Source organism: Chrysemys picta, chromosome 2, assembly GCF_011386835.1.
Source record: "Chrysemys picta bellii isolate R12L10 chromosome 2, ASM1138683v2, whole genome shotgun sequence".
NCBI lineage: Eukaryota > Metazoa > Chordata > Testudines > Emydidae > Chrysemys > Chrysemys picta.
The window spans coordinates 251,971,679-251,996,231 of NC_088792.1; the positions used below are offsets into that span (position 1 = coordinate 251,971,679).

The 24,553-nt window shown below is 40.5% G+C and overlaps 1 protein-coding gene across 21 annotated transcripts in view; it reads left to right on the plus strand.

Moving 5' to 3' along the window:
- Positions 1 to 24,553, plus strand: part of VPS13B (vacuolar protein sorting 13 homolog B) — a 943,390-nt gene that overhangs the window by 402,930 nt on the left and 515,907 nt on the right. For all 21 annotated transcript variants that reach the window (XR_010598024.1, XR_010598025.1, XR_006173164.2 and 18 more), the window contains one exon: positions 9,686 to 9,795. Coding sequence is in view for 17 of the 21 variants with exons in the window: in XM_065582180.1 (XP_065438252.1) it covers positions 9,686 to 9,795 (110 nt within the window). In the remaining 4 variants the exon portion in view is untranslated. The remainder of the gene's footprint in view (positions 1 to 9,685; positions 9,796 to 24,553) is intronic.

Sequence of the window (24,553 nt, forward strand, 5' to 3'; positions counted from 1 at the left end):
AAGGTTCATAATAGCTTATAAAGAAATGATCCTTATGTTAAGAGCTACAATTTAGAGGAGGGAAGGCTGTTCTGCTCAGCAGGGTAATAATAGCCATCTGTTACCATGTTTTCACAGAGACAAATCAGTAATAACCAAAAAGAGAGCTGACACATATCATGCATGCTGCAGCTGCCAATACATTTGCTAGTCATACTGAATAAGTGGTGTTTTCTTCTTTAGCCAACTTCCCAACCCCACATCCCTGTACCTTCAGAAGTCAATTTACATAGTTTTGTTCAAATGGGATAGAAAAACTAGGAAGCAGTTACTGAAAAAATACTAAAATACTTTGTATTTCAAAATTGTATACCATACATGTTTAATATTAACATTTTAGCACTTTTTGGTGAAAACTGGTTATATCTGCAATAAACTGCATTTGTTTCTAAAATAAGATCCAAATATTACCCTGTAATGAATGTATGGGTCTTAACTGACTTAGCTCCAATCTTAACATCAGAAGGCAGAACTAGGCCCTGAGTTTTTACATGAATGATGAGAGCATGATGAAAACTATTCTTAATAGCTTGATTGCGTATTCTTCACTTTGGGGTCTGATTTTGATCATGCTCCTTTTTTTTTTTTTTTTTTTTTTACAGCAGTGTAACTCCTTTCACTTCAGTGAAGTTGCACCTGATTTAAAGCAATAAGCAGCAGAACCTTTTGTGTTTAGCCAATGTGTTGAATGAATTTGTGTATTTTGATGTTGTATCTTCTTTAATTTCATCCCTTGTGGTTTGCATATGTTCAAATGCATATATAGATGGCCATACATACTTTGATTTTCACAAACCCCTAAAATTGTTTGTTAGAACATGTGCTTGAATGTTATGCCACCACAATATATATATTTTTATGCAAAACAGGTCAAAACATTACATTTATATTATTTGCATATTGTTTTTACTACTACGTACAATAGATACTTAATTACAGTACATAATATACAAGTATTGACCATTAAGCTATGAAATATTTCCTAAGACCAAAAGCTGTTACTTGGAAGGCAAATAGCATTAAAACATAATTAAATATTTAGGATTTTTTGTGTGTGTTTGCGGGAACATGTGCATATGAGTGATCTGTGGAGAAACTGTATTTTAAAATGCCTCAGTTGAAGGGAAAAGCTGGTTTTAACCTTTTTACTGGGGAAAATACTCTGGTTGTTACAAAAAGTATTTGAGTATTGGCCTAAACAACTAACCTTTTCAATTGCACTTGTGAGTTTTGAAACAAAAAGAAAACTTTGCTAAAATAACCATGGAACTCTAACAAATGTGTGTTCATTTTTCTTCAAGTTTCTGTGCACTGTCTGTAACATAGCTTTCCCTAGTGAATATTTTTGCCTTTAGGTAGCCTGGGTAATGTTAAATAAAGGTTTATGGTTTTTGTTTATTATTCTATAGGATTTTCAAACAATAGGAGAGAGTTGAGACAAAATATATTTGACACTTTGACTGCTAACATTTCAGCATTACATAAAAATGAAGTTTATAACAGTCAAATTGGGCCCGATCCTACTCCCATTGAAGTCAATTAGGGTTTTGTCAATGATTTTGATGGGATCATGACTTGCCCACATTGGTCTTCCCACTCTCCTTAGGAACTAAGTACTCTTTCTGCCAAAACCCAGCCCATTTGGTTGTGTTTTTTCTCTGAGATAAAGTATCATGTAAAATATTTGTCTTAAAGATATTAGCGTCTGTAATTAGATCTTTTTAAAAAGCCACTCAAATAAGCCTTAAATAGTGAGACTTGCAGACAGATATCTCAATGGGTAGACGATAAAAAGTTGTTGACTTACTGTAGCTGCCATAATGCAAAATATAGGTGTTCATAGTCACTTAAACTTTAATGTGGATTGATATGTCTACTCTCCCTGTCTGGTTCAGTGATTCCAGATAAAAAGCAGGACACTTTGTCCCTCAGATAAGTTGATATTTTACAAGGCAATCTTACTGGCTTGTCATATATGTTATAAAACTGACAAAAAGTGTGCATGTTTAATTTTTATGCTGTGTAACTTCAGTCTCTAACCCCTGCTTCAGCTCTCATTCTTCACTTGAGGATGTAACTGAAAATGATTGTGGTGCCCTGGGATAGCTAATTGGTAAAGCCTGTTTGGAATGTGGCTAAGTGAGCCATTTTGGCAGTAAGCAGAGTAGCAAAGCACACTTTTTCCCTTACTTGTCTCTCAGGCTAAAATTAAACAAAGTTAGATATTTTCAATTTTAGTGATTTACAGTGGATCTGTTCTGAGTCAAGCCATCATAAAGAGCTAATTGCCTGCACACTCTTGTACAAAAGAACTCTTTATTTGTGTATAATATGTAGATCTGTGTCTAGTACAGTATATTGGGGGTTGAATAATCTGATGATAAATGAAAAACAAGACTCTCTTTTTTCATTCCCCTTCCCCTTTGAAATAATTGGATATTAAATTTATGATGCTAAGTTAACCTGCATCAGCACCTGTTTAGTATTCATGGACTCCAGGACACCTCAAAGTCATGAGGTCATTGCTGGAATAATTTATGATGCAGTTTATGTAGCATGCTGGTGTAATGTTTTCTTAAGCTACTTAGTTACTAAAAAATAAACAAAACTTGTCAGAATTAATTTTCATTACAGAACATTTTCATTTGTTTTGTCATCCCTCCCTCAACAAAAATCCCAAATTAATTGTAACTAAAAAAGGTGTTGCTGGGTTTTTTTTGTAAAGGTGCTACTATTCTTTTTCCCAGAAAAAATATTTAAAATCTTGAGATAAAGAGTTTCTTTTCTGAAGTTTTGCATTGAGAACAATTTAAATATTCATATTTTTAATTAAAAGGAGATTTCAGGAAGTGTTCCAACAGTAGAGTGTTCTTGCTTTTCTTCCAGAGATTAAATATGTTGAGCACCATCTCTATCAGTCCTGTTCATAAAGTCTCAAGACTGCTTCTTATCCCAGATCATCCACAAAATTAGCTATATCACTGCTGTCATGTGCTCGCTGTTGAGTTAGAATAATAATTCCATTCACAATTGGAATACTCCTGTCCATTTTAAGCAATGGACTCATTTTGACAAAAAGATGGGAAGGTCGCAGACACTCAGAGTACCAGGAGCCCTCCCCTTCCAAGAAGACCCCTGCAACAGAAGTCCACTTCTACACCTCCACAACCCAGGCTCCGCACACCTCTCCTCCCCAAACAATTTGCTTCCTCAAATCTCCAATCTTTCCTCCCAAAGCACTCCTTCTCCACCAATCATCCCTCTTTCACTCTCCACCCACCAAACCCCTTCATTAGCCTATACTCTCCTTCTCTCCCACCAAACACCTTTTCTCCTCCACCTGCTCCAACTCCCCACAAATCTGTTATCCCAAGTCTACCCCAAGCCTGTCTCCCTCCCTTCCACCAGTTACCTCCCAATAGGTTCCTCCCATAAGCCACAGCCCCCTCTCCCAAGGTTGTGCCCTCCCCCAAACTCTTCTCTCAGACACCAGTGCCATCCCCCAGAAATGTGACCAACCCCCTCTCCCATATCTGATCCTGCCTCTTAGGTGTGCAGGAGGGAAGGAATGACGAAGAGGGGCTAGGGGCTGATGCTGAGTCGCACTGCCTACCAAGCTTGGGCACTCTCTGCTCTGTACTTAGAGCTGGAGGTGATGGCGGCGGGAGCGGGCAGGTTGGGTTGGAAGGAAACAGAGAGAGTTGCCTGCCTGCCTGCCTATCAGGGAGACAGAGCTGGTTCCTAGAGACAGGAGATTGCAACTTCTGATGCCTCCTTCCTGCCCAGCTCATTAGCTAGCTTATCCCTGGGGGGGATTGAGTTCTGAGTGCAGCTGTACTAGGTAACCTTAGACTACAGTTGAACCTCAGAGTTACGAATACCTCCAGAATGGAGGTTGTTCATAACTCTGAAATGTTCGTAACTCTGAACAAAACATTATAGTTCTTTCAAAAGTTTACAACTGAACATTGACTTAACACAGCTTTGAAACTTTACTATGCAAAAGAAAAATGCTACTTTCCCTTTATTTTTTTAGTTGTTGTTTAACACAGTACTGTACTGTATTTGCCTTTTTATTTTTTGGTCTCTGCTACTGCCTGATTGTGTACTTCCAGTTCCAAATGAGGCGTGTGGTTGCCTGGTCAGTTCGTAACTCTGGTCTTTATAACTATGAGGTTCTATTGTGTACTCTCCTCTCCTCTTTGTGCCTGGCCCCCTCCCTCTGTCTTCTTCCTCCTCCGGGTTGGGGCTGAAAGTTGGGGGAAGAAACAAATTGTTTTTCACTCAAGCTGAAAATTGTTTTTTGGGGGGGGGGATGTACCCCCATATCTCCCTAAAATGTACACCATGACCCTAAGGGTCTGTTCCTTCATATTCTCAAAAACTGCATAACAATTGTTATCAAGATTTATATTTTGTACTGGTTAACTAGAAAGGGGTATGAGATAAATATATGTGAATTGGGCTTTGAAAGTGAAACACAGTATGTCAGTAAGACCAGTTCTTCATTGAAACCTGAATTTAAGTCACAGAAGGAGTGAAAAAAGTTCAAACCACTCTTAATGAAATTCAGGAAACTTTAGTGCTTTTTCCTGAAAAAGATAAAATAGTCATTAAAGAATCTTTAATTAAATATAAAACCTGCCTCAAAAGAATCTGTTTATGTCCTGATCCTGATGCCAATGGAGTCAATGAGAGACTTCTATGGCAGTTGGGTCAGCCCTTAATTTTTGGCATGATAGCTAAATTTAAAATTAGCTGATTAAGTAGAATCATTTTATGCTTGGATTTCTTGGGAGAGGCCCCATAAAAAGTATGTGTCTATATTACATGTATATGTAGAATCTAAGCCCATCTCTACACTTACTGGGGATTGATGCTGCTGGGATCAATGTAGCCGGGGTTGATTTACAGGATCTAGTGAAGACCCGCTAAATTGACTGCAGAGCACTCTCTGGTTGACTCCCAGTATTCCATCAGAACTAGAAGATTAACGTAAGTCGATGGGAAAGTGTCTCCCATCGACACAGCATGGTGTAGATACCGCAGTAAGTCGACCTAAGCTACATCGTCTCCAGCTATGTTATTCACGTAGCTGGAGTAGCATAACTTAGGTCGACTTATCATGGTAGTGTAGGCATGGCCTAAGCAAAAAATGCTGAAGTAAAGTTTAGTAAGTGGTTAGTAGCAAGCCGAACTTACCTGCCACTCAAACTAAAAGTCAAAATAATTTAATTATTTATCTGGCTACTTGAACTGTTTTTCTCAGGCTTAAGGGATGAACAACTAAAGAGGTTTGAGAAACTAAACTACAGTGTCCTCCTCCACCTCACCTTTGAGCTTATGGAGCCATCATAGCAGCTCCATAGTTAAGGTTGACAGTCAAAATCATGCTTTAACTTGAAATGATTTCCAACCTCCTAACAGTTTGAGCTCAGTTCATTTTTTGCAGTACTAAATCATGTTATCTGCTAACACTATTTTTGTTGTTGTTTTGGGGGAATTTGTTATAAAAAAAAATTTCCACTAATTTTTGCCCCTAGGCTGACTCCTCCCCAAATCCCGCCCCCCCGGGGAAGTCTGTCCAATTCATATTTTTTATTTGACACATATAATGAATCTATCATTAAGGCTAGCTGACATCAGACAATATCTTTTAAAGATGCAGGACTCCCTCATAATTTTGGCGCCTAAAATGTTGATAAATGCTAATTATTGTAATGTGCTCCATACCGACCTTCAAGCATTTTCTGTTTCCAGTCTCCAATCTGCTGAAGATCCTGCTGCAAGGCTTATTTATCGTTGTTCGCATTGTACACATGTTACTCTTTTATTTTATGTCCTACCACTGGCTTCTCCTTAAATTGAAGATTTATTTTTAAAGTTTATTACTGACATTTAAAACTATCAGATCACAAAGCCTCTTCTAGCTACAGGAGTTCCTCTGTGTGTGTTCCAGCTCAGAGCCTGTGCTATATTGATGATTTATCTTTGTGTATTTTTTGACTGTCTTTTGCACATTGTACTCCTCAAGTCTTCCTCACTTAACCCCACTTTGATAGTATTTCCTGCCATATAAAATTCAACAGGTTTGCTCACTTTTTATGTAAAATAAATTCAAAATTTAATATTTTAGCTTTTTAAATTTTTGTGTGAAGTATCTTATATCACTGAATGCTATATTTTTGCTGTCTGTGTCTAAAGTGTGTTGATATAAATGAAAGGATTGTATAAAATAAATTTAAAATACTGTTCCATCTACTTATGAAATATCATATACGTTATTTGGAGAAATCACGTTTTTGTTCTCCTTGAACAGTATTACTACTAAAAATATCTGGATTTTGTTGCTTCATCTTCCAATAATCAGCCGCTTTTTATGAACTGAATTTCATTTTTCATTGCAAAATTTCAAATCAGATATGTTGGTTTTCATCATTTCTCTTTGAATTACATTTATCCATTTGGTTTAAAATTGTGCACCTTTGCAGTTAAATAGCTATAGTAATATAAATGCATATAAATAAATAACATTCTAGTCCTGAATGCAGAATACTTGCTGCATTAACTCGTGTTAGTGTAACTTAAAAAAAAAAATTGTGTCCATGAAAATGCTCCATTGTCTGTATTTGAAGAACTTTAGATACAGAATAATTCCAATACATATGCAACAGCAGTTCACACTCCTCCACCCATACTGCTAATGCATCTTCTCCAGGACTTGAAAGTTCCACCTTCGGGGCAGAGAGGATAGTACACTCAATATGTCCATTTAATCCATAGTTCTCTACCTAGACTGAAGTACTGCCAACCCCAAGCATACAAGAATCGTGAGTCAGGCCCCAAATAATCATTAAATTGATTTGAAAATAATTAACTATTAAAATAATACATTTTGGTATCTTTTTATTTGCCATCTGGTTTTTGAGCTTTAAGAGTCCCATTCCAAGCTTTTCTCCATAACTGGGGGCAAGAAACTCTTATAAAAATATAACTGAAATTATTGTATAAGCCCAGAAACTGGTGTTTTAAGAAAAGCACCAAATATTGTGAGGCTCATGATAAAATCGTGAGGATTTGCAACAGTTTAGACTGCTGACAATGGTAGTGTTTAAAAATGTATTTTAAGAAAAGAAAATGTATCCAAAATTTGATTGTAAAGCAAAAATGCAGTCTTAATACTGCAAGGATAAAGATTGTCATATTACATAAGCAGATGCTAACTGTAATTGATACAAGAGACAGGTGCCCTGGTCTTGCAATTGGACAACTTGTGTGTGAAGTTGGATTTCAGTGGGATTCAGGCACCAACCTCCCATAGGTTGAAAATCCCATCTTAAGCCTTACTAATCATCACTTAAGACACCATAGTTAATCATAGTTGCTAAATGATTACATTTGTGGGAATTAAAATAAATTCGTACTACATTGCTTATACTGAGGAAAATAAATGAAACTTTATCAAGAACCTATTAAAATGTTAAACATAAATTTTGAATGGTTATAAAAGAGATGGGAATGCAAATTAATATTAATGTTTAGAACATAACATTTTGAATGCAAACTTTTCAGAACCAACACATGGTTCGATTGTTTCCTTTTCATGGTGGTTCAGTTTCCTCTTTTTTCCGTTCTAACTTTTTTCTTCTTCTTCTTTTTTTTTAATCTTCTAGTCAGTCTTGTAGGAGAGCCTTTTGTGTGTATGTCTCCCTCTCTAGTGTTTTGCCTTGTAATCTCTAGTGGGTCAGTTAGGGTATCTGACAACATCCATCCAAATAATGTCTTGCCCAGGACAGAGAGATAATTGAAGTCTGCTTTGGGCAGAGCACCAGCTGGAAGAAAGCTCCAAGGCATCCCCCTCTGGCTTACTATAGAGAAAGTTGACCCCACCGACCGATTACAAGTGTTTTCTTTTTGGAGGGAAGAATGGGTTACATTATTTTCTTTGGGCTTGGGGCTACAAGGCTCAATTCTTGCATAGTGTTTCTGTTGGCTGAGAAAAGAGTCTAGGGAGAGAAGTTGTGAGCTTTGGGTTACATTCACAATTTTTGTGTGAAAACAGCTGTGTTTGCAGCACACACAAAAAAATCTACAAAAGCAAAACCAAGAAATATTGTGCATTTTCTCCATTTTGTTTTCTGCTTCCTTTTCCCCACACCATTTGTAAAGCTGCCAAGTTTCTCGCTTTTGTGATATGATGAATAGGGGTTTATATGATATACACAGTTCTGTTGTCTTGTGATTTCCACAATCTTCACGATAAGTCTCCTGGACATTTGGGTTTGTTCTTTCTCCAACTGTTTTACTGCTCTGACTGTGAGAGAAACACAGAAGCCTCAGCAATTGCTGGGAACAAAGGAGTGGTTATGAATTGTCAGACTGATCACTTGCTGGAAGAAAAAGGGACGTGATTACAATTGAGAGGCCCCCATAAGTTGGTTGTCCCTGCTGGCAGTAAGAATGGTGGTCATTTGCATTGGCCTTTGTGATACACTTCATTTTCCATGAGATCTTTGCAGTCTCCACTGTAAATGAAGTGAGCTGTAACTGTGTGTCTGGAGTCCCTTCAACTTTTGAGGTTCACTGTTCGGGTTCATTTTAAATTTTCATGCAATCTAGTGCATGGGTGATGGAGTAAGGCCTGTCCTTCTCAATAAGGACAATTAGCAGAAATACAGATCCTAGTCAGACCTGGGAAGTCAGAGGTGAACAGAATTATTTCTTCAGGTTCTCCCACTCCCCACCCCCAATTTAGGGCAAGCCTCATGAAATGTAGGTGCTTAGAGGCGTTGATTGGCAGATTTTAAGAATCATGAAAGCCAAAGACAGTTGTGAAAGACTTCACCTAAAGGCTGTGAATAGTTTATGGAATCATTGACAATCAGAAATTAATAGCAATCTTATGTAATGTCAAGAGGGCTTTTGTGAGAGGAGGTTAACATTGTGCAGAACTATTAGGTTGGACATTAGGAAAAAGTTCCTAACTGTCAGGATGGTTAAACACTGGAATAAATTGCCTAGGGAGGTTGTTGAATCTCCATCTCTGGAGATATTTAAGAGTAGGTTAGATAAATGTCTATCAGGGATGGTCTAGACAGTATTTGGTCCTGCCATGAGGGCAGGGGACTGGACTCGATGACCTCTCGAGATCCCTTCCTGTCCTTGAATCTATGAATTTTATTTCTTCTGTAAGATTCCTTGATTCTCCATTCTTCTTCCACCTTTGCCAACTTTCTTTTTCCACTTCTCTTTATAAAGATATAGGGTCATATTTTGTGTTTAGAAATGTTTATCATTTTCAAAATTGCCATTTTACAAAAGCATTTATTTAAAATAAAGCAATATTGTATTATGATATACCATCAACAAAATAAAAAAATCCCATCCTAATCAAAAGAGGCATGTGACCAATTTACAGTACATACAGTGTTCACAATTAAAAAGTTAAATCCATTTTAAAATACTCATCAGTTTATGTGGTACTTAGTTTTAAAATTGAGACTATCTCTAGAACTGGTAACATCTCTAAAACTGGAGTGAACTTTCCTTTTCAAAAAGGATTTGTATCTACTAAAGAAAATATATATTTGTATGTGTGTTTATATAGTTTATCTTTTTAATTTCATTTTCTCTTTATGCTATCTAGGTGCTGTACTTTTGGCCAGTGTGCAGGGATTAGCAGTCAATATTGATCCTGTCTTGTATACTTGGCTTATGTACCAACCTCAGAAACGAAGTAGTAGACACATCCAACAGGTAGGAATTTCTTGAGAAATCAGTTCTTTGTATATGTAAAAATAACATTTTTCTATACCACATTCTCTCATTTAATGTGAAAATTTGATGTTGTATTACTCCAGACTACATTTATTATAAAGGACACTGTCACAACCTGTCCCTGTCCTGCACTCTGTTTTAATTGGATCCAACCTCTGAATCCCGTACGCTTCAAGCCCCTGGGTCTAGATAGTAGCTGATCACTAATCTGGGGGCATGTATACACAGCAGTTAGGAGGTGTAATTCCCAGTGTGAGTACATGTACATGAGCTAGTTCTGCTCAAGCTAGTGCACTAAAAATAGCAGTGTGGCACAGGTGACAGCTCTGATTAGCTATCTAATGCAATCCTGCCCATCCCCCTTGGTGGTAGGTACCCAGGTCCCTAGCCCAAAGCTGCAGCCCATGCCTTTGGGCCACATTGCTGTTTTCAGAATGCTAGCTCTCCCAGCTGCTGTGTAGACATACCTTGGGTGTCTCATGTGCACTCCCAGGTACAGACCCCCATCAGATACCCTTCTTAGGTGGTGGGATCCTACAATCCAGCCACAAAGATCCCAGAACCAGTGCCACAGCCCTCCCAAGCCCCCGGTTGCTTAGACACACTCCCCACAGAGTCTACCTAGCTGTGGGAACTCGGGTATCTTAATTACACCCTTCAGGGGCAATGTGGCAGTAAAGCAAGGCAGCACAGGCTTGTCACAGGAATATCTTGTCTCACACACTTTACTCTTAAAAAGCACAGGAAAATTACAGATTTATGGAAAATAACAACCTTCTGAACACAAATTCCCTCAGTCTGACCTCTCCACCCAGTGAGTCATGGTCTGAGACCTTAGGCCACGCAGCCCTTCTGGCCTTCTCAGACTGGCCATCTTGGTCTCTCTGACTTATAGAAGCAGTTCTCTGACTGTCTCTTCAGTGAGCTGGGGGTGGGAGCAGGTCCAAGCTCCATGGCTCCCCACCGGTTGGCTTCTCTGTAGGAAATCATTGAAAGTCAATGGACCTGCTCACAGAAAACCCATTATTTTGGTAGGAAACAGTCATTCACTGTTGATCCCCCTTGATTGTTCTGTCACAGCTGCTCAGACAGTTTGTCTACTAGGGATCAAGCCTCTGCTTGTACATGTGCATTCCATTCTTGGTGTGTAAGAGCTGCACGCACAGTCATCAGAAAAAATTCCCTCAGTGGTATCCATCAGGGCAGCTTGAGTGCTCTCTGCTATCGCCCACTACTGCATGCTGATATAAAAGGTCCAGCTGCCCCAGATTCCGCTCATTTCCTTACCATCCATGATGGCCGTTGGACTTGCTTGGCTTGTTGTAAATTTAATGGAAATAGTTTTCTAGTTGATCAGTACTTAGTAGTGTAGCCTTAAACTGTATAAGGCTCCTGGGACATAAAGTCTTGTGCACATACCAGATTATATCTCAAGGTTCTTCAGAGTTGGCTGGCCTCCATTTATTCACCAAGTTGTCACCATCTGAACTCTCTGCTGAATGTGCTCTCTAGCACACTGACATCTCTAGATTGGTGGACAGACTTGGTCAATGTATGTGCAGGCATTCCCTTGGACTGCTCTCAACCTTTGCTAACATTGGTGATGGATGTGGCTGCCTGGGAGTGGGGCTCCTCTGGGTCCCCTTACAAGCTCAGGGTTTATGGTCCTCATGGGCTCCTCATGTCTCTACATATCAGTGTCAGGGAGGTAAGGGCTGTCTGCCTAGCCTCTCAGGCTTTCCTATCTCAGGTCAAGGGTAAAAGCCTGTTTGTCCTCACAGAAAACACAGCAGCAATGTTTCCCCCCAACGGGCAGGGAGGAAACCTCTGTTTTCCACTTTGTCAAGAGGCAGTTCACCTATAGAACTTTTGCATTGCCAATTCAATCAATCTCAAAGCCTCTTACTGTTGCAGGATTGCAGAATGAGCTTGCAGACCACCTAAGCAGATCGTTTGAGTCACTACAAATGGTCTCTCTGCCTGGATGTCAGGTGCATTTTCCAGCAGTGTTCACAACCAAGGCCAAAATGAAAAGCCATCAGTTTTGTTTCCTACAAGGTTGCAGTCCCGGTTCCATCATGGACACTTGCTTACTGTCTTGGCTGAACAAGCTGTGCTACACTTTTCCTTAATTCCACTTCTACAACGAGTGTTGCAAAAGATCAAACGAGACCATGCCCAGGTTATAGTAATAGTCCCCGGGTGGTCCTGGCAGCACTGGTTCTCCACTCTCCTGGATCTATTGGTAGAGGCTCCAATTTCACTTCCTTTGGACCCAGACATAATTTTGCAGGACCTTGTCAGGTGCTCCACCGGAACCTGCAGGTACTTCATTTAACAGCCTGGAGGATCTATGGCTAAATCAAAAAGAGGAGTCTTGTTTGGAGCAAGTTTGCAATGTCTTATTAAATAGTAGAAAGCCGTTCACCAAGACTATTTACATTTTGAAGTGGAAGCATTTTTCCATCTGGTCTTGTCAATTTGGGGTTTCACCAATCCAGTCCTCTATCCAGGACTATTTATTCCACCTAAAACATTCATGGTTGGTGATTAGTTCCGTCAATGTTGACCTAGCAGCAATATCAACTTTCTATCCTTACTTGGACAGCCATTCTAAATTTGCTAATGATATGACAAGCAGATTATTGAAAGGCCTGGAAAGGTTGTACCCTCAGAGAAGGGAATCTATTCCTCCATGAGGCTTGAACTTAGTTTGAGCCGTTAGCAAGGTGCTCTTTGCCACACCTATCATTGAACGCGGCTTTTTTTAGTAGACATCACTTTGCCAGGAGTATGGCTGAGCTACGTGGTCTGATGTCTGAACCGCCTTATAAAATTTTCTTTAAGGACAAAGTATATTTGCTCATCCAAGATCTCTCTCTAAAGTGGTATCTAACTTTCCTATTAACAAGTAAATTTACTTACTTATGTTTTACCCCAAACCACACACCAATAGAGAGGAGCAACCTCTGCACACCCTAGATGTTAGAAGGACTTTGACGTTCTACATAGTGTGACAAAGTTCCTCCTCTACCTTGGTGGGTCCTGCGCTTATTGGCGGATTTGCTCGCTTCACAGATTCACCCTGTGGGTCAGGAAACAGTCCAGAGACCTTCCCCTCTGGTAGAAGCTATAGTCCAGGTCAATTCCTCCTGTGTTTGATCAGGAGTTGGGAGGTATGGGGGGAACCCAGGCCCGCCCTCTACTCCGGGTTCCAGCCCAGGGCCCTGTGGACTGCAGCTGTTTAGAGTGCCTCCTGGTACAGTTGCACGACACCTACAACTCCCTGGGCTACTTCCCCATGGCCTCCTCCCAACACCTTCTTTGTCCTCACCACCGGACCTTCCTCCTGATGTCTGATAACGCTTGTACTTCTCTGTCCTCCAGCAGTATGCCTACTCACTCTCAGCTTCTTGCACACCTCTTGCTCCCAGTTCCTCACACACACTTCCTCTCCTCTGGCTCCCCCTGGCTTGACTGGAGTGAGTCCTTTTATAGCATCAGAGGGGCCTTAATTAGAGTCAGGTGCTTAACTGCCTCACCTGACTCTTAGCAGGTTAATTGGAGTCAGGTGGTCTATTAGCCTGGAGCAGCCCCTGCTCTGGTCACTCAGGGAACAGAAAACTACTTATCCAGTGGCCAGCATATCTCCCTTCTGCTACTCTGCTGTTCCCAACTGGTCTGGGTCTATCACAATAGATAGTACTAAACAGTTCCAGTTTTCAACCCAACTATTTGGGGCCATCACAGACAGGATGAAGGGTCCGCCAGTTTCTTCACAGACAGTTTAATTGTGGACAGCATCCTGTATTCATGTATAGACTCCTGGAATAATTCTCTCCCTTATGAGAATTATGTATGTTGTGATCTGGCTGGCATTTCCCCGATAAGCAAAGTAACTGCTCATTCCACAAGATGTCAAGCAGTCTTGGTGGCATTTCTTGCACAAGTCCCCATCCAGGACACTTGTAGAGCAGCAACCTGGTCTTCAGTCCACACCTTCGCATCCCATTATGCCAACACTCAGCACTCAAGAGACAATGCTAAATTTGGATGAGTTGTCCTCCAGTCTGTGTTACAGAGATTCCAAACCCTTTGCCTTCTTTATGGCTTATGAGTCACCAAGAGTTGAATGCTCATGTGCAATCACTTGAATAATAAAAAATGGTTAATAAACTTCTGTAATTGTGCTTTAAAATGTGTTGCACACTTCCATACTATGATCCATCCTCCTGCCCCTCTGCATTAAAGTTGTCTGGCAAGAAGGAATTGAGGGTGCTGTGGGCAGCTGGACCCTTTATATTGAAACACAGTGGCACACGACAGCAGAGGGAACTCAGGCTGCTCTGGCGGGTGTTTCTGAGGGAAAATTTTCTAACGACTGTGTGCGGAGCATGTGCACACGAATGGAATGGATATGTGCAACACATCTTGAAGAACAGTTACGGAAGATTAGTACAATTTTTTAGTATTATAAATGGCAGGGCATTCATGGCATTCATAATTTGACACACTGTCATAGCTCCGATACGTGATCTGTAATTATGTGTGTTCTACATGTGTATTTGTATGTTAAATACATAGAAGAGATACAGGGAACCAATGTGTTTGTGTCCATCTGACAAGATACTCTGTGAAGGATTCTTAACTATAGCATTTGAGTCCCCTTTAGTCTGGCAAAGCTTGAATTTGCAGGCTTGTAGGATATGTTGCAAGGCCCATCTTTTTTTGGAGTCTTCTCCAGCAGCGTGCTGGATTGTTGGGCACTTTTGTTAACATGTTGATATAGTATGTCCTCAAGTTTTTGTCTCCTTTGAGTTATCCTATTTTGTACAGTAATATTGGGTTCCACAATCAATGTATCTATCTTTTTTATTTTAAGTTTTGTATAAAATCCATCTCCAGTTTATATAGATACATTAAAAGTTGAAATAAAATAAAAAAGTAATCTCTCAAAAACAACCTTCTAGCCAATTACAGATTAAGATTATGAAAGTCATCTGGTTTGGCAGTTTGTTCCAAATTCAGATATTGGCCCAAATTCCTTGAGGTTCAACACATGTTTTGGAAAACATCCAGGAATTTCAGGCTAGGCCTTAAACAAGCCAAGTTTTGCCTGATTTTGAATCTTCTTTTAGTTGGGACATCTCCTTCACTTTTTGTTATCTTCTGTATTAGGCAGGCCAGTGCCCTATTAACATTCTCATTGCTGATGTTTTGGAGGGGCAACAGTTCTAAGAGAACATTAAAATTGACATAATGGATCAGATCGGTGGTCTGTTAGTTTAGTTTCCTTCCTCACTATGGCCAGGACCAGATGGAAGAGATACCCATAATTACAGAATAAGCTGTCCATAGGAGAAGTTTGTTTGTCTAATCCTTATTTTTGACTCTTACTAAACTCTTGCTTCCATTGACATCTTGTGAAATTGAGTTCCACAGGTTAATTAGGTGTTGGATATAAAACAAAGAAAAAGATATTTCCTTTTACTCATTTTAAATAGTTTTTCTTTCAATTTCATTGAGTGCTTCCTTGTCCTTGCAGTATGAGAGGGAGACTTAGGCATGCCTGATTTTTCTGCTCTTTCCTATTCATAATTTTTTACAGTTTTGCCATATCTCCTTTCTAAAATAAGTGGTCCCGGTCTTCTCTTCATAGGGAAGTATCTCCAGGCCTTTAATCGTTTTCATCGCTGTTTCTCAACCTTTTCTATTTCTGCTCTTTTTTTGAGATAAGTGAGCATTAAGGCTTCTTCTTTCCTCTTCATTCTAAAGTTATCTGTCAAACATCATCAGGAACAGGTGACCTGTCTGCCCACATTCTTGAGCGGTTGTATCAGTTTCTACTAGTCTTGTTACTACTGGGCAGCTTTACCTTATTCTGGGACCTGAAATGCTCCAGAGCTAAAGAAGAACTGTGAAGGTTAAAAGCTTGTCTCTTTCACCAACAGAAGATGGTCCAATAAGAGATATTCTCACCCACCTTGTCTCTCCAGTGTTTACTGGGTCAGTTGACTATCCCCATGTATTTAATATTGAAGTTCATTCTGTTGGCTGTGATATATGTAATATCTATTAACAGGTTTGCATTTGGATACCCTTGTTCAGCTTTTATTTTGTTAATTATGTTAAATTGTATTTTAATTTGTGTCAATGGCCAATGAGGGTCTGGCTGGAGAATCTTGCCTACGTGCTTGGGGTTCTACTGATTGCCATATTTGGGGTCGGGAAGGAATTTTCCTCCAGGGTAGATTGGCAGAGGCCCTGGAGGTTTTTCGCCTTCCTCCGCAGCATGGGGCAGGGGTCGCTAGCTGGAGGATTCTCTGTTACTTGAAGTCTCTAAACCACAGGATTTGGGGAATTCAACAGCAGAGTCAAGGGAAAGGGGTTGGGACAGCTTTGTGGCCTGCATCATGCGGGAGGTCAGACTAGATGATCATAATGGTCCCTTCTGACCTTAAAGTCTATGAGTCTATGAGTCATTATATTATATATACAGTATTATACAGCTCTTCAAGAATCTTGGAAAGGGGGTGCTTTATAAATAAAATTATTGCCCCAGGTTTTCAAACCTAGATACCTTCATTGAGGTTTAGACATGTAATTAAAAAGTTTCCTGATTTGTCAGAAGTGCTGAACACCTGCTGTTGTTACTGACTTTAGTAGGATTCATAGAATCATAGAATCATAGAATATCAGAGTTGGAAGGGACCTCAAGAGGTCATCTAGTCCAACCCCCTGCTCAAAGCAGGACCAATTCCCAGCTAAATCATCCCAGCCAGGGCTTTGTCAAGCCGGGCCTTAAAAACCTCCAAGGAAGGAGACTCCACCACCTCCCTAGGTAACGCATTCCAGTGTTTCACCACCCTCCTAGTGAAATAGTTTTTCCTGATATCCAACCTGGACCTCCCCCACTGCAACTTGAGACCATTGCTCCTTGTTCTGTCATCTGCCACCACTGAGAACAGCCGAGCTCCATCCTCTTTGGAACCCCCCTTCAGGTAGTTGAAGGCTGCTATCAAATCCCCCCTCATTCTTCTCTTCTGGAGACTAAACAATCCCAGTTCCCTCAGCCTCTCCTCATAAGTCATGTGCTCCAGACCCCTAATCATTTTTGTTGCCCTCCGCTGGACTCTTTCCAATTTTTCCACATCCTTCTTGTAGTGTGGGGCCCAAAACTGGACACAGTATTCCAGATGAGGCCTCACCAATGTCGAATAAAGGGGAACGATCACGTTCCTCGATCTGCTGGCAATGCCCCTACTTATACAGCCCAAAATGCCGTTAGCCTTCTTGGCAACAAGAGCACACTGTTGACTCATATCCAGCTTCTCGTCCACTGTGACCCCTAGGTCCTTTTCTGCAGAACTGCTACCTAGCCATTCGGTCCCTAGTCTGTAGCAGTGCATGGGATTCTTCTGTCCTAAGTGCAGGACTCTGCACTTGTCCTTGTTGAACCTCATCAGGTTTTTTTTGGCCCAGTCCTCTCATTTGTCTAGGTCCCTCTGTATCCGATCCCTACCCTCTAGTGTATCTACCACGCCTCCTAGTTTAGTGTCATCTGCAAACTTGCTGAGAGTGCAGTCCACACCATCCTCCAGATCATTAATAAAGATATTAAACAAAACCGGCCCCAGGACCGACCCTTGGGGCACTCCGCTTGAAACCGGCTGCCAACTAGACATGGAGCCATTGATCACTACCCGTTGAGCCCGACGATCTAGCCAGCTTTCTATCCACCTTACAGTCCATTCATCCAGCCCATACTTCTTCAACTTGCTGGCAAGAATACTGTGGGAGACCGTATCAAAAGCTTTGCTAAAGTCAAGGAATAACACATCCACTGCTTTCCCCTCATCCACAGAGCCAGTTATCTCATCATAGAAGGCAATTAGGTTAGTCAGGCACGACTTCCCCTTCGTGAATCCATGCTGACTGTTCCTGATCACTTTCCTTTCCTCTAAATGTTTCATAATTGATTCCTTGAGGACCTGCTCCATGATTTTTCCAGGGACTGAGGTGAGGCTGACTGGCCTGTAGTTCCCCGGATCCTCCTTCTTCCCTTTTTTAAAGATGGGCACTACATTAGCCTTTTTCCAGTCATCTGGGACCTCCCCTGATCGCCATGAGTTTTCAAAAATAATGGCTAATGGCTCTGCAGTCTCACCCGCCAACTCCTTTAGCACCCTCGGATGCAGCGCATCCGGCCCCATGGACTTGTGCACATCCAGTTTTTCTAAATAGTCCCCAACCACTTCTTTCTCCACAGAGGGTTGGTCACCTTCTCCCCATGCTGTACTGCCCAGTGCTGCAATCTGGGAGCTGACCTTGTGCGTGAAGACAGAGGCAAAAAAATCATTGATTACATTAGCTTTTTCCACATCCTCGGTCACTAGGTTGCCTCCCTCATTCAGTAAGGGGCCCACACTTTCCTTGATTTTCTTCTTGTTGCTAACATACCTGAAGAAACCCTTCTTGTTACTCTTAACATCTCTTGCTAACTGCAACTCCAAGTGTGATTTGGCCTTCCTGATTTCACTCCTGCACGCCTGAGCAATATTTTTATACTCCTCCCTGGTCATTTGTCCAGTCTTCCTCTTCTTGTAAGCTTCTTTTTTGCGTTTAAGATCAGCAAGGATTTCACTGTTTAGCCAAGCTGGTCGCCTGCCATATTTACTATTCTTTCTACACATTGGGATGGTTTGTTCCTGCAACCTCAATAAGGATTCTTTAAAATACAGCCAGCTCTCCTGGACCCCTTTGCCCTTCATGTTATTCTCCCAGGGGATCCTGCCCATCTGTTCCCTGAGGGAGTCAAAGTCTGCTTTTCTGAAGTCCAGGGTCCGTATTCTGCTGCTCTCCTTTCTTCCTTGTGTCAGGATCCTGAACTCGACCATCTCATGGTCACTGCCTCCCAGGTTCCCATCCACTTTTGCTTCCCCTACTAGTTCTTCCCTGTTTGTGAGTAGCAGGTCAAGAAAAGCTTTGCCCCTAGTTGGTTCCTCCAGCACTTGCACCAGGAAATTGTCCCCTACACTATCCAAAAATTTCCTGGATTGCCTGTGCACCGCTGTATTGCTCTCCCAGCAGATATCAGGGTGATTAAAGTCTCCCATGAGAACCAGGGCCTGCGATCTAGCAACTTCTGCTAGTTGCCAGAAGAAAGCCTCGTCCACCTCATCCCCCTGGTCTGGTTGTCTATAGCAGACTCCAACCACGACATCACCCTTGTTGCTCACACTTCTCAACTTTATCCAGAGACTCTCAGGTTTTTCTGCAGTTTCATACCGGAGCTCTGAGCAGTCATACTCCTCTCTTACATACAACGCAACTCCCCCACCTTTTCTGCCCTGCCTGTCCTTCCTGAACAGTTTATATCCATCCATGACAGTACTCCAGTCATGTGAGTTATCCCACCAAGTCTCTGTTATTCCAATCACATCATAGTTCCTTGACTGTGCCAGGACTTCCAGTTCTCCCTGCTTGTTTCCCAGGCTTCTTGCATTTGTGTATAGGCACTTAAGATAACTCATCGATCGTCCCTCTTTCTCAGCATGAGACAGGAGTCCTCCCCTCTTGCGCTCTCCTGCATGTGCTTCCTCTGAAAATCAGGCCACTTCCATCTAAATGTTTAAATATGGATTTAGGAACTTCTGTGTAAGCATCCAACTTTGAATATTTTTGCTATTATTATCATTGTAGTTTTGCTTATAACTTGGGTAAAATTATAAAAATATCATTTTCTTTATAATGTCAGAAATGCATCTTCATTTAAAACTATTGCTGCTTACACTGAAATAATCTTATCAAGGGAACATTTTCCTTCAGATGATATCCATTCTGAACACATTCAAGGATTTAAAGCTCGAATCTGTGATAAAGCATTGACATGTACGAGGTAAAATAATGTAGCCAAAGATATGATCACATATCTGTTTTATTGAAGAGAGGTACAGTTCATTATCTTAAGAACTGATTTGTATAAGAAAACAAAAACATTCTGCACCAACTACACATATTTTTCCACAGTTTAGCGGGAGACAAAAATGCATAACATGCTGCTTTCAGACAAGTATTGCCATGAGTTTTTGTGATTCATGAAACGTCTTTCCCTAGTATACAAGCATCCGTCTTACAATTGCACTTGAAACGTAGAAAGAAAGAAAAAAAGCTATACTTTTTGTTTATAGCTTTTAAATATTATTTCATTTTAAATATGAATTACGTAGTCATGATACTGCATACATATCTGATGTATTTCAAATATTCCTGAAAAAAGTAACGAGAGATCCGAACCAGAACTTTGGTTGAATACACACACAATACCCCAAAATTTTGGGAAAGTTGTATCCTGTATTTCCTGTAAAATAATGATACAACAAGGAGAAAAAAATGAAGAAATCTAATGCATCTTTAAAAATCAGTTTTAATCTAATCTGGGCCTACATATACTATATGCATGAATCTTAATTGTACAGGTGTGGTGTCACTACAGGGCAGAGTTAAGGTTGTTTGAGTGCCCCATTTGCTTTTCCATACTTTCCCTTGTTTTGATTTCTTTTAATTTAATCTTAACTCTGGATTTCCAGAATTTGTAATGCTAGGTTTTAGGATAATTACAATATCCCTGTAGTGTGTTTTACTTTAAATTATTCACGTGTACTTTTAACTGTAATTCTGTCTTAATGTAATTTTGTCTGGGTATATAAAGAGAGGTTGAAAAGATTGGGATCTGTGTAATTTAGATAACAGATTAATAAGGGGGGATATGACAGGCATGCAAAGTTGTGAGTAGTACAGAGGATAAATATGTGTGCTATATTTACCTTCTTTCTCATACTACAGGAACAAGAAGACATTCAAATGCACTGAAGTCATTAAATTTGATAAAAAGAAACACTTTTTAAACAAACCACATAATCAAACTATGGAACTGACAGTCAGAAGATATAGTTAAAATGAAGATCTTAGTAAGATTCTTCCTTGTTTTTCATATAAGAAGCCTTAAATATATCAGTTCTACCTGCACTATTATCTGTAAAGGGAGTCTTGTAGGGTCCCTGTTTATACATGTGCCAGGTCGAAATCTGTATGTGGTTGTTTTTTTTTTTAAGCAACAGGATTTTCACCTGCTGGTGAGCCAGAAAGTTTTATAAGCTCACATTAATTTTCCAGAAGATCCAAAATAATAATGAGTAAGGGCTTGTCTATAGTTACCGCGCTGGTTCGGCGGCAGGCAATCGAACTTCTGGGTTCGATTTATCGCGTCTAGTCTGGACGCGATAAATCGAACTCAGAAGTGCTCCCCGTCGACTCCGGTAATCCTGCTCGCCGCGAGGAGTACGCGGAGTCGACGGGGGAGCCTGCCTGCCGGGTCTGGACGGCGGTAAGTTCGAATTAAGGTACGTCGACTTCAGCTACGTTATTCACGTAGCTGAAGTTGCGTACCTTAGTTCGATTTGGGGGTTTAGTGTAGACCAAGCCTAAGATTGAGTAATAGTTTTCAGTGACTCAAACAACTAATGATTTGGTTCAGAATGCTATTCTATGTCTTATGTAAAATTAATACAACTATGCATCTTTCTATGAGAATGTCATGGAAATAATTGTGTCTGACCTTACTGAGAGTCCAGCCACGAGGAGCGACTGCAGAAGGAGCCAAACCAGGGCCTACAAACATTCAGAGAACTACAGTTTTGATTCTCTCTTCCACTCCCTCCCAGTCTCTTCATCTGTATTTCACTCCACATCTACCCCTTTCCCCTTCTGGTCAATGTCCTCTCTCTTTTCATTTTTCTTTCCTTTCAGTTTACCCCTAAGTAAACCCACCATAATAATAATAATAATTAATAATTAATAATAATTGTGGAATTGCCATGATGTTTGCTGCCATCATATTGTTCACTCTGATTGGCTGTGGCGCAAACCTAATATCTAAGGTTAAGATTTTGCCATGGTTAATTTTAGTATAAGTCAAGGACAGATCAGGGGCAATAAACAAAAATTCATGGCAGATGTGACCTGTCTGTGACTTTTACTAAAAATAATGGGGAGAGAGAGCTGGGAGGAGGGAAGGAATGACAGCTGGAGCTCCATGGGGGGAAACAGATAGCCCCAGCCCCACCCTCATGTGGGGGGGCACAGCCCTGTCCCTGCCGCAACCACTGTGGGTGGGGCGCACAGCCCTGGCTTCAGCCTCACCAAAACCGCAGGGCGGGGGCACACAGGAGCAGCTCCAGCCCCAGATGAAGACACGGGCTTGGGGGGCACACAGCCCAGCTGCTGGGGGCAAGGGAGCACACAGCCCTGGCTCTGCCACTGGCTAAAAGCCTTGGGGCAAAGAGGGTGCACAGCCTGGCTATGGCTGAAGCCACGCGTCGGGGGCGCACAGCCCTGGCTCTAGCCTGGCTGAAACTATAGGTATGTACAGAAGCAAAGCTAATAATTATAAATACAAATAATTCCTAAATAAATAAGACAAACAGGATAGAGAAAGGGGTCATGGAAGTCATGGATTCTGCAACTTTACCGGACCTGTGTGACTTTGGCTTCAGCTGTCAGTGGTGGGGGCAGAACTGGGGCTGTGAATCCCAGACCTATGGCTTTGGTCGGGGCTGGGGCTATCTGGGCCTGGAGACAAAGCTGTGCGCCCCCACCCCACGGCTTCAGCCAGAGCCAGAGTAGAGGCTGGGTATCATCCGGTGCTGTAAGCTCTTTGGAGCCAGGAACTGCCTATTACTCTGTGTTCATGCTTGGTACTGTACAATGGGGACCCTACCATAATAAACATGATTAATAATAACAATAGACTAAAAACATAGCCAATGTGTGCTATAGCAAATTCCACTTTGCATTAGTAATTAATTTCATGCAGTTTAAAAATTCACAAATGATTTAATTGTGAAGTGCATTAATAATGATAAACTATACCAAAAATTTAAGATTTTGAGAAGTCATTTATTTCTCAACAACTGTGCTGTCCTGCTCACATTCAAGTTGCATACATCATTCTTGCTCTGACCTCCTTAAACTAGAAATGGAATAGTGGAGAGAAAGTTAGGAGCAGCATAGCTCTGCTTGTAAGCTTCCGGCATAACTTTGGAGGGAGAATGCAATTTTGGGAGTCTGATGTCAATGTATGGTTTAACAACGTATTAAGTTTGTGTATTTTTTCCTCAGCATGTGAATGTACATGCCAAAATGTGGCTGCTGTTACATATTTGAGTAAGGATCCGTGTAGTTCCTGTTGTGACTATGTGGTCAGTGCTCTAGGGGTAAAGAGGGATGTTTTCCTATAATCATATTTGATTTCCACATGCATCTATCCATTTTTCATTTTAAATAAAATGAACAATGCAAACTTTGATTTAATAGGTAAAAAAAATCCATGACAAACTTTCTGAATGCCTGCATAAATCTGCATAATGCCTTTGAATTTCTTCATTGGATACTAGTGAAATATGGTATTGATTTTAAGTTTCTTTTGCTGAACTGCAAACTCTCAGGAGGGGAAGAACAGTCTGCATCTCTAGCCTTGTTATCTACTTTTTAGTGATTGGGCTGTAGTGTGATATAATCCCATACTAATGAAAGGCTCTTAGATTTTTATTTTCAGTAGTAATGCCCTATAATTGTAAAATCTACATCTGGCGGAAATGAAAAATGGAACCATTTTTGAAAACAATTAAAAACATTAAAAGCATCCAATTTACAATTATAAATAAATATCTTAGTAATATTTCTGGAGGAGTAGCTATAAAGCATATTTATTAAGGTATTTAGTATTATGATGTATAAATAAGCAGTAAAACATGCCACAGTATGCATTTGTCAGAAAGTTCTGCACATTCACACACTAGTGTTTTCTATTGATAAGATGGCTGTTTACATTTTTAAAAAGTAAATGGCTACTTTCACCAAAAAATGTATCAGTTGCAGAAATCTGTAGTAGGTGTAGGTATATACACATGTACCTGTACACATACATTATATATAATGTAGGTCATTAGCTGGGTTTGAATACACAGTCTTCATTTCCACTGTTCAGACCTCTTTCACTTCAGCTGTAAGAGTAAAGTTGGGCAGGAGATGGTTTTCTCATCCCATGAGACTTTTTGAGATTTCTGAAAGTTTTCCCATCCCATATTGGGATAAAAAATCACAGAAATATTATCAGCAGTCTGTGGAAAAGCCGGGACTAGAGCTCATGGTGTCCTGGCTTGAGCTCAGTGCATTTTCCCATAAACTACAAAGCATTGTGTGGGAGTCTCTATCCCTCTTCCTCTGAAATCACATGACTGCAGGAGCTTATCACATATTTGCAAGCGCTCCTGCAGAAGGGGCCAAAATCACGTTACTTGAATAAATTCAGTAGAGGTGGCAACACTAAAAACTTTCAAAACTGATATTGATGGTCTTCACAGATAATCAGAGTAGCAAGTATTGCTTGTTGCTAGTTTGTTTTTTTGTCTGTTTCTACAATATGTCATTAGTGCAAACCCTTGCAATATTCTATATAATTAAACAAATTAAGCTTGTTTTTTCTAAGGCTAATTACTCTGCTGACCCACACTAATTTCAAAGATGTATAGTCCTTTCACAGAAGTGCTTTACTTATTGGCTGGTGTCAGAAGTTTTGTCCAGTCTTCCTTGACTGATGTTGTTATAACGCAGAGGTCAACAGGGTGGATATTGCTCAGTTTTCCACTAGAAAGATGGAACTTAGTAATATATAATA